The 11404-nt window shown below is 39.9% G+C and overlaps 1 protein-coding gene across 5 annotated transcripts in view; it reads right to left on the bottom strand.

The window, feature by feature from the left end:
- Positions 1–11404, bottom strand: part of ELF1 (E74 like ETS transcription factor 1) — an 87800-nt gene that overhangs the window by 13362 nt on the left and 63034 nt on the right. For all 5 annotated transcript variants that reach the window (XM_066313353.1, XM_066313357.1, XM_066313354.1 and 2 more), the window contains 3 exons: positions 7363–7470; positions 6638–6802; positions 1806–1889 (listed from right to left, as the gene is read on the bottom strand). In XM_066313353.1, coding sequence (XP_066169450.1) covers positions 1806–1889; positions 6638–6802; positions 7363–7470 — 357 coding nt within the window. The remainder of the gene's footprint in view (positions 1–1805; positions 1890–6637; positions 6803–7362; positions 7471–11404) is intronic.

Here is an 11404-nt window from a genome sequence, read left to right as displayed (position 1 = left end):
TGTTATCAGTTCCTTCAGCAGGTAGAAGCTTGAAAAATGAGCATCCCTAGAGAAAAAACACTGCCTTTGCAACGAATGTCTCCAAGCTTACATAAACCAGCCTCCTGGCCCTCAGATACTGCAAAGGCAAAGACAGACTGCTTAGGCAAGACACAATGTCAGACAGCAGTGAGAGCATTCCCAGCCATTTACCACCTACTCCACGCTGCTTTTGTTGTAGTCTAGACTAAAAATGCTCAGCTGCAGCAAGGCAACCTCAAAATCTGCTTAGCCACTAAAAATCGCTGCAAAAAACAGGTTTGCTTTACTTAGAGGCAGAATATTTAACCTCCTCTGAGTCACAGCAGAACAAGAAATATGTGGAAAATTCAGTTTTCTCTATGCATTGTGTCATGTAATGGAGAGCTTGTAATTTTAGCATACAAGTTCCTCCTAGGTAACAGATGAGCAACTCTTGTGATTTTCTAGCTGCTTCCCTGCCACGAATGGTCATATTACTACGTTTTTTACTTCAATTCTGTGTTCCTAAAAATGCAAAACAAATGGTTTTCATAACAAGCAGTGGTTTCAGGCAACATGCTCCATTTTATTCCCTTCAGAATTAGTAATTTTGTAACAATGGACAAATGTGAGTTATGGAGTATCCTTGCTATCATCAACAGAACTATTAGACTGTTTGGTCTTTTAATTTTGTGGCTAGCTGCTTCTATATTTTCTATAATTTCATTTGGAGCATCATTTGGATGTCCTCTGATACTCCTTTCATTTTTACATAAAAATCAGGTTTTAATAAAAAAAGGCAACAATCCATACTTAAAATTGATGGCATTAACATGTAAAATACTTATTGATTGCCAACAGGTTTTTCTTCTTGTTATTTTCTTCCTGTTATTGCAGAAAATGCCTCTACAAAAGAAAAACCTCAACATACTTATTTGTCAGAGTAGAGATTTTTCTGACCTCAAGAATGTGACATTCCTTTGCCACCAATGTCCAGGACTGGCTAGGTTGCTGTCCTGGCAAGTACTGCATGCATGCAAGCACATTTGTGCCCAGGTGTACCAGCAGCCACTTGTGACACAGGGGAGGCTCATTTCCAGCTCCCACTGAGTGCAGCACAGCTCACTGGGGCTGGGAATCAGCCTTCCCTTCAAACACCAGCCTGAGCATGGCTGCAGTGTTGGACCCCACAGCAAAGCAACCCAGTTGATGACAAAGCTCACAAGCATTACTGAACAGTTCAGGCTGAGCAAATGATTTATTGTATTAGTTATGTGGCATTTATTTTTATTGCTACCTTTTAAAAACAGAACGAATGGAAGTATCAAACCCCCAAGGTTTCTGCCCAAGTGTTCAGGCTGTGCTAGAACTTTTTCCAAAATTCAGGACTTGGTACTTCCTGCTGCCAACTGGCAGCCTGGGTTAGCCCCATGCAGAATTAGACACATACAGATGGAACACATTTTCAAAGATCATCTGTCAAAATAACCACAGCCTAAGAAGCATTAATATAATGCAAAGCACTCCCCAAGACTTGACTCAAAACACAGCAAACTCTGCAGGGATGTTGAAGAGTTTCCAAAAACCCTTGCAACTAGAGTGACAAATACATTATTCTCCCAAGGAACTGAGTATTTCACCAAGGAAACTCATGTGCTCATCTTTTCCTTGCCTTGAGATGTTAACCACCCCTGAACATAAGACCTATGTTTACATCACAAGTGAACTGGTGAATTCTTTCTTTTTACAGATCACTCAGAAACAATGTTCTCCTAAAAATTTTGGTGACAACTATTTAAACTTACCCTTTCCATCTTTGTTTTTCTTTTTCACTGATATGTTTGGAGTTGTAGTAGGGGACTCAGAACGAGATGGTTTTGGTTTCTTCCCTGAAATAAATCACCAGTAAGTCAACTGCAGCTTAAGGAATAAAAAAAGAAAGAATAAAAAAGGACCCAAAAAGAGAAGAGACTTGTTTCTCCAATTCAAAAGAGATTCATTTTCTAGTAAGTTAGGAACTTACTTCTGTGCTGAACTTCTTTTTCTATGGCAGGATGAACCTCTTATGCTGTTACTGTACTTCTAAAAAAAGACTACACTTTCTTGAAGTCCATGTACATTGGAAATTTCTGCAGCTATTTAGGTACTCTTAAGAGCACTTGAAACAGACAAGATGAGAAAAGTAAGCTATAAACGATGTGCAAGGGCTTAAACAGGAAAAGCTAGATAAAATACAAACTACTATCAAGTTCACTCATTGCCAAAATGGAAGCTAGGGACAAAACTAGCTTGTCTCCTTGTTTAATCTATTGCAAGTGTACACCGACATCAGCAAACTACACTGTCATCTGAAACAAACACTTTTTTCAGTCCTATTGTATTTTACACTATTTTTACAGTGGCTGTAGGTAAAGGGAAGTAACTTGTTTATGAAGATCTGAAGAACCAGGAAAAGGCTCTGAAAAAAATTCCAGTTTTTAAAATCACAAGCATGGTGGCTCTCTGGTGAAAAAGACTAAAAGAAAGAAGCTACTTAAAACTCATTATAAAAATGAATAACATTCATTTGAAAATGTTGAGAAATCACCTACCGACACAGAAGGGAACAAAAAAGCTAACTCATGCTGAAATATTTTTCAATATAAATCCTTAAACCTATTCTTCTATTAGTTCTCATTCCCTGCAATGGCAGCTTATACAGATTATGTGATTAATCAGAAACCTTCAGAACTTTCTTATGAAATAAGAATTTATCTTACCAGGTTTTGCAGTGACCCATTACTACACTGACATTACCTATATTGTTATCTATAATCTTTTGAGAGGAAGAATAGTCTAAGCATGCACAAGACTCTGAGAAAGATATTTCTAGTTCAGATAGAATACCGCCACAGTTAAAAATCTAAAAAAATTTTTTTCTCTATTTATTGCATTTTAAAAGAGTTGATGTTCTAAAGAGGCAAGACCAAAAGGTCTGTGCAATCCTGTACACTCTAACTTTCCAGTTTTGGTTTTGTTTTGAGGGGCTGTTTTAGTAAGGAAACAGCTCTGCTGCAGAGTGAGAGAGGGTTTTTCACTAGCTCTGAAAAAACCCCCAAAACAGATCAGTGCCAGCCTGTGCTATTTCCTTCATCTTCAACCTCCAGCATCTAGAGAAAAATCATAAGAAACGTCGACTTAAGCACTCACTTTTTGACATTAGCAGTCTTGCTGAGTCCATCTTTGTATCATTTGGGTTTTTTGACAGTGCACCGGGCAGGAGAGGCATAGGATAGCTAGTTGTAAGAGCTACAGTGAGTAAGCTAATTAGGAGTCCTCTCATTTTCTTGCTTTCATCCAGACAGGATTCATGACTGAGAATGGGACACAAATGACACCCACTGTTTTGGCCAGTAATGTGGTCCTTGATTTGAAAGAAGGCAGGAGGGAGGAAAACCTACAACAATGTTTTCTTCATGTATCATTATATGAAAGGATAAAGAACAACTGGAGTACATTTTTAGCAGCTTTTCTCCACTAACCACTGCAGGTTGCAGAAATGTCTGTTTTACCTAAAATATCCTAGATGAAGTCACACACATAGATGAGTTTCTAACACACAAGAAGTCCCTCAGGGTGACTTTGGCTAAGTGCTTTCCCCATTAGAGCTGTGGGAAGGTTCTGTTGTCTCATTTCCCCTCTTGAACAGGTGTAAATGTAGCCATTAAGGAGTAGGGAATGTTATTTTGATATCACTAATTTAGACATTATGTCTAAATGAGTTCAATTCTTGAAAGGAAATTAAGTGGGTGAGAGCTCAATTAGGTCAAGACTGAACTCCTCCCAGTCAGCTTCAGGAAACTTAAGTACTGATCCAATATAATTTATGCACTTCTGATTAGAGATAACCTAGGCTACTACATCTAAATATGACTACAAGAGCAATTCTAAGTTCTCTTTCTTCAGGCCTAGACTACTTCAGGACTCTGTAAGAAGCCCATCCAAAATTAGAAACCAGTGAAGGATGTGAAACTTGTTTACAGAAATGTATTGCTGTTACTGCTGCATATCTGGGCTAGAGATACTTTATTTGGATAGTTTTAGACTACACTGTGAGCTATAATCTGCAGGCACTGACTGATACCATCAAAAGAACAGTTAACAGAGACACATCAGATATGTTTCCTTTGTTTAAAAGAAGATGTTTTTTAAAAGCACATTAAGCACCAGCATGCTTCCTCCTTTGCTTCAATAGAGCATGAATTTGTTATTTTTCAAAGTATGTCACTAAATTCCTTTTAAGGAGAGAATTTTACAAAGAGGAAGGATTAAAAGTGTGCAAGAACTAAGCCTAATGTGGGTTTACCATAATTTTGGATAGCTAATTGGATTTACAATTGGTATTTTTACTTTCCTATTTCCATGGCTGTAAAACACTTCAGGTTAGAAATTCATGCTACAAATTAAGGTGACATTAGGCAGTGAAATATTAATCTTGATTAAATATTTTATACCACACCGGAAAATGTTTAATCTATTTTCTTGCACTATTTTCAGTGAGTTTTGATAAAAGAAATAATGTATGTACAAACAAAAAAAAATGACATATATCTAAAACATGATGTCCAAAACTTATGTGACCACCTGCTGCCAGATAACCTTCACAGCAAACACAGAACTGAAGGTATTAATATAGCAAATTTCTAAGTTTCTTTGGCTGACATCCCTTTGTTTTTCCTGTCTCTCTGATCCACAGCTGAGCAGCTCAGTGCTCAGACATTCATAACTGAACACGGGTTTGGAGTTGAGCAGATGGGTGGCTACAGCTCTTCTGCTGCAGCAATAAGGGCAAAAGGAAAGGAAGTGAAACCACCACATTGCTTCTGTGAACATTCTCTTGGAGCAGCTCTACCTGGCAGTGCCATTCTGGCACAGTTAGCTGGCAATGCTCTGCACTGTGAATCCCTCTAAGTTTAGCTAATGGCTTATATATGCCAGAAGTCTATAAAATCTATAAAAACCGTATAAAGACATGAGTGATATGGACAGGCAAAACGACCACCATTCCTTTGCCATGCTTCAAAACTGACCAAAGGAAAGGAAAAAGAGTGTGCTTAAAAAAACCCTACAACAAACAAACAAACCAACCAACCCCCAAAAGAATCCCACCCACACACTGCACATTATCCTAAAGTGCACTACAAACATAGTAACATTTTGCAGCAATTCTTGTACAACAATGCCTTACAAATCCCCAGACATTTTGAAATAACACTTCTACATCACTCAGACCATACCATCCACTTTACAAAGCCTCAAGTTCACTGAAAACTAGTACTTCATGAAACACTAAGCTAATGCAACTTTTCTAGCATTTTTTTTTCTAAAACAAATAAACATTTTCTGTGAAGCAACTGGTTTTCTAACCTACGGGGAGGAGGAAGAAGTGGGAGTAAGCAGAAGCACAACACGAAATAGTATGAAAGCACCAAACCAAAGAGGTTAAGTGTCTGGCAGACAGCAGCTCCTTGTTTTGACCCACACAGCAGTCAACATTAAAAAAGAAGAAGGGAAGAAAAGAACAAACAAAATCCCCTCAATGTAAAATCCTCTTACGGTTGGTTATCTCACAGTAGTGTACACAGCCACAGTAGCTTCCCCAGCAGCACTTTTGGGGCAGCTGCTGGTAAAGCTCTGCTCCACAGCAGTTTCAGTTCAGCTTTCTCAGGGGAATCAGACTTCCTGACCCACACCCATCCCTATGAGACCTTGTGACACACATGGCACTCAGGAGGCTTCCCCAAGATCTTCATAGGCCTCTCTCACACATAACAATTCCCAATACTTGGAATTAGCAGCAAAAACACACTCCTATTCCACAGGAGTATGGCAGGGTAGCAGAAGCCTTGTTCTAAAAGGCTATTACACAGGGGAACCTGGTAAAGTCCTCATGCTCTAGGATGAGCCCTAGGATTAGTTCCAGAAACATAACCTCCTTAGTTTTATTTTTATATTATTTTGTTGGAAGAGCATTTAAGATGTATATGTACAGCACGACTTCCTTTTCCTGCAGACACCAGCTTCAGAGCCTCTAATGGGGTCTACACTGAAGCAGGGCAGGATAACAGGAGCAGAATGTCTGGCTAACGTCACTTCATGACTCTTTGGCACAGCACTGAGTGCAGAGGAACATCACTACACTATGTAAATGTAATCTACTACAAATGGGACTAACACTTACTATAGCATAAAAAAATCAATAATATTTAGGAAAAGCTAAAAATCCCTCCCCATTCTCATCCTATATCCTGAACTGACCAGTTGAAGTTAAGAGCTAATGAAAGTACTTCCAGATTCACAGCCGCAAAAGCTCTATGGCTTATATTGCAATTCTGCTCTCAAGAAGAAACTACAGATGGGAACAAGCAGAGATTCCTGTAGGATAAACCACCATTGCTACCTCTACAACATCATTAGTCTAAGCACCTGCACATGTGCTCACACTACACAAGAAGAAAATGCTTTCATTGCATTTCTGGCTGAGCTTACTCAGTTATTTTGGCCTGACACCCAGAAGGGCTCCAAACACCCACAGGGAAGTGACCATGCCACCCACTACTCTCCTGCTCTGCACTGCTGTTCTCCAATAGCATCTTACCTTTTTTCTTCTTTGGCTGTTCAAATTCTGGAGTCTCTGGTGATTCAGCATAAGGGTCTGGGGCTTGGTGAACTTCCACCACCTCAGGGATCCCATCGAGTGTGACTGACACGTGTGTGATAGGAGGCACCATTTCTTCCTCTTCAGTTGCACCAAACATAGTTGCTGAAGGGAAAGGGACACAGCCATGAGGACTTTAAAAAGCTGGCTTTAGAGCAATAATTCAAACATAGAAAAAAATCAGACTACGACACTTAAGTCTTCCAAGTGAGAGAAGACTAGTTTATAATTCAATGTATGTGCCAACAACATTTTACACAAGCAGAAGCAGTACTACAATAGAACCCACCTCACAAAAAACACAATTATGTGTTGATCACACATTCATATTTAAGGCAATCTGTAAATGTAAGTGTATATTCTTTTATCTTGACAACATAAACATCAACCAAACAAAACACTGCAATCTAAACCATCCAACTTCATTCACACGTTCCCTCACTGATTTTTGACTCTTCCCTTTCCTGTTCAACTCTGGCATGGCAATGAAACCTTTCACTGCATAGAGCACTGGATTTCTGATACTCAGAAACTATGTACATAAAGGCTATCTCGAAACCATAAAAAAAATCTTACCAATTCCATCCAACCATGCTGCAGTGAATCCCTCCTCCTTTCACAAATAAACCTGGCAAATACAGATTGGATTTTCATAAAAAACTTACTCATTCTTTTTTCATCCAACATAGGGTCAGGGGAGTCAATATTAAGAAGTGCTTCAGCAGCCTCAATTGTTTCCATTGTTTCATCTCCATTATGACAAGATGCTTCAACTAAAAACAAGGAAGAAAAAAAAATCTTAAGAATCTACAAACTAGACTTAAAACTTAACATTATATTTATTCCTATTTCATTCCCAGAAAAAAGTAAAAAAAAAAGAAAAAGTGATAGAGATGGTCTTCTACTAGATGTGCAGCAACAGATTATCTGGGGAGAAAATGCACACTGCAATAATTTCATTTATTTAGTATAGTACATTTTTCAGATTGCACGTATTAAAAAAATCCCAAACAAACCCTTTGTTTCTGCCTCATCTTTCTAACCTCTTTGCTGATTAAAGCACATGCAGTAAAACACAACATCCATGAAACTAAGAAATATCCCTACCACAAGCAATATTCCAGAGATTATTATTTAAAAAGACAATATTGCTAATTTCTTACGGTGCTCCAATGTCTTATCCACAGAAAAACACATGGATATGACACTTGAAGACATGGTTTAATGATGAACATGGGGGTGGCTCTGAGTTGACACTAGGACTTGATGATCTGAGAGGTCTTTTCCAGCCCTAATGAACGGAAGTGAATTCCATAAATAAGAGATGCCCACCAAAACTATCCAGTCATTTAGCCTGGAGGAGAGACAAGAAAATATTCCACAAGTTCTATTAGAGACCATATGATACAAGGGTATAGCTGAATTCTAAACCATTCAAGTTCATGGGAATTACATGTAGGGCTAACAGTGCAGGCTCCAAGAACACACTGGAAAACAAACATGAAACATGAAAAGCAATATAGAAGGTTGGCAAGATTTTCCAAACTTTTGACTTCTAGACAATTCCTCATTAATTTTATGAGGGCAGCCATTAGATAAACCCAAAGCTCTGAGCACTAATTATAATGATTAAGGTACATGTTAAGGTCACCTAGGGGTACACAACAAAACAATCCAGTAAAATATCATTTTGCAAAGTAACAGCTGTTCCAAGAAGATAATACCGGTTTAAATGGAAGAGTACCTTACCAGATGATTTTTTCAAAAACACTGTAGCATGAAAAATAACATAGATGGTAGTTCCTGGTACCATAAACATTTAAAACTGTTTAACACATCCTTTCAGAAATTACTGTTTGTTGAATGGAAATGATTGGGCTGGACTTCCTTAACCTTTGACATGAATTTGATACAACTTGGTTGAATTCACTTGCATTTATCAAAATGATAGGATAAAATAAGCTGCACTAATATTCCCTTCTCCAGGACACCAAGAAAACCTCCGTTACTTTCATATGCTTTACACGTCTCTGTTAAGCTTTGAGGAATTTTGGGTGGGGCAGTCACATTAAAAAACAAAACAAAACCAAAAAGCCACACTGACTAACAGAGCAAGCAAACATACATGTTAAAACAAAATGTAATGACCTTGGAATATTTCTGCGCACAAAAGGAGGAAGTTTATGCCAGAATTTCTGTATTTTAACCTTAAAAATATCACAGCAACAACAAAGCAACCAGTTCAATTAGCACTAAGCAATTACATAATTAAAAAAACAACCAAACAAACCCCTCTGGTTTCATCCCAAATGTTTACAACTTCAGCAATTGTATTATTACGAGAGGGCAAAGATGAATGTTGGCATCCAAGCATCAGCCCTACCTCTTCCACCAGCTGATTTACAGAAGCCTCTTTACCTTCTGGATTTTTCATTCAACCCCTAGTGTAAGAGGCTCAGGCTAATACAGAATAAAGTAGACAGGTGTTGGGAACTCCTAATCCACACAGCAACTCACCTTGTTTTCTACAGGACCACCTCCACCCTCTATCTGGCAAAGACATTCAGACAGTGGCATCCTGACCTTGGAAGTAAGAGAGGGCAGCAAATCACTGACAATTTTGTCAGGCAGCTGACAGGCTCAGGAGCTCAGACCCAGGGCATCTCAGCCTCAAGAGCCACACAGCATCCCTAGGGAATGCCTGGCCATCAGGAGGAGACAGAACATGCACATCCCATTCAGCCTGCGGCCATGTACACTCTTGGACTGGTTCTGGTGACTTGATGCTTCTGGTTCCAAGTTTTATCTGTATGAGAACTTCCCATACAATCTACCAGCATTACCAAGACCTCAAGAAAGATGTCATATCATACAAATAGAAATAAATGCACACAGCACTGCCAAAGCAGCTGTTCTCAGTTTTGACACTGTTTGAATGGACAGAAAGGTTAGCCTGCCACAATCCAGCTCAGCCAGTCATGGAGTGTGGCTGGCTTACCACATACAGTTTTAAAGTCAGCAGTGGTACCCCTAGATTCTCAGTTCTGCAGGCAGAGAGGAGAGAGCTGCTGCTGTCCACTCTTTCCTAAGAGAGGGCTGCAGGAGGACCAAACCTACTTGCTGGCTTTCGGGTAGCTAAGGTGATGGAGCAGAGCCAATTCTTCATTCTGAATAACAGCAGGAAGAGGTGAGGAAGAGGCTACCAGCTTTACAGCGTTGCTACATGATATGGCTAGAAGTTTACTACTCCTATCCAAGACTAAGGAAAGAAACTAATAATAGCCACATAAATAATGTAAACATAGAAATTAATATAAGTTGGTGCTCACAAAAGATATAACCATGTTAAGGAAACTTCCCAGTCTGACCATTCACCAGACTCCCTGGCAGTCACATCCCAAGGCCAGAGCTGCCACTTCTGGGTCAAAGCCCCTTTGCCGTGGGTGGCTCCTGTGACCAACGTGTCCCCCTTGGCTCCCCACACACCCACTCCACAGCCAGAGCAGGTTTCCTCACCGCTTCAACCCCAGGTTTCCCATGGCACGTCTTGTTCCATAGAGCCATTCATTCAGGGCACAGTAACACAGAAACAGCCCGAGCTGGTGCCCCCAAGGAGGACCCCAGCCTAGGAGCCCCTGGGTTTTATAACCTCAAGAGTCCACCCGAAGGCAAGTCTGTCTCTTCCTCTCTTAGTCCATCCACCCCTTGCCACTGCTATCTTCTTCTCCTTTCTTATCCAAAAGAGCAGCAATTCCCGGCTGCTACAGTCTCCCTCATTGATCACTGCCTGAGCCTGGTGTTGTTATCCCAAAGGTCGGCAGTTCACAGCCTCTTGTGTCTGGCTCCCACCCTGAACTCAATCTGCATCTCACTCTGCAGCTTGCCAGCAGAGCTACCTGGACCAGATGTATTCCTCTACCAGCAGCAGCACTATCTTTCTATCCACAGACACAAGATGGCAAAATTAGGTTTCTTAACCACTCCACTACTCTTGCCAACACCCTTCAAGCATCTTCCGAGAACATGACATCACAAAGTGGTTTAAGACAAGTAAATATTTCCCTGTTGCTGAAGGGGTTGTGGTTTCTCTTCCCATCTCTGCCCCTTATTCATGATCCAAACTTCTGTCACCTAACACATGCCAGGCTTCATACTTTTTTGATCACATAGTGAGACAACGGAGATTTATAAAATGTCTGAAAAGGTTTTGGGGGTACTGCTGGGTTAGCAAGTTGAATCACAAGAACTAAAGAGCTAATACAAACAAACTGTGGGACACCTCACAGAAAAAGTGGAGGACCACCTCTTTGTCCTTTTAACAGCAAGATGCTCATTTGCATCCTTCAACATGAGACTGCTCAGCTCAGCTAGCAAAGGCAAGCTGGTGTCTCTTATTTTAGCTTTTCTGTAATGCTGCAGAATGGTATTCCAGTCACTGGCTGTAATGATACAGTCCCAGGTTTGAGAAGAACTGGAATTAAATGCCTTATTTGTTTCTCTTTGCCAAAGTCAGAGCTGAAAAAATGGGGCAGCCCGGAGTATCATTTCTGCATAGTATCAGGTTTCAAACATTATCTGAAATAGGCAGAAGTTTTTTTTTAAAAAAAATGAAAAAAGGGGGAGGAGGAAGAAAAAAATTAAAAAGGGAGAAAGAGGCAGGGAAGAAAAAAATGGATAAGAAAAAAGGGGACAAGAAAAAGGGAGAAA

Source organism: Sylvia atricapilla, chromosome 2 (assembly GCF_009819655.1).
Source record: "Sylvia atricapilla isolate bSylAtr1 chromosome 2, bSylAtr1.pri, whole genome shotgun sequence".
In the NCBI taxonomy this organism is placed as follows: domain Eukaryota; kingdom Metazoa; phylum Chordata; class Aves; order Passeriformes; family Sylviidae; genus Sylvia; species Sylvia atricapilla.
Note: the sequence above shows the minus strand (reverse complement) of the source record. Positions and strands in the feature narration are given on the sequence as shown.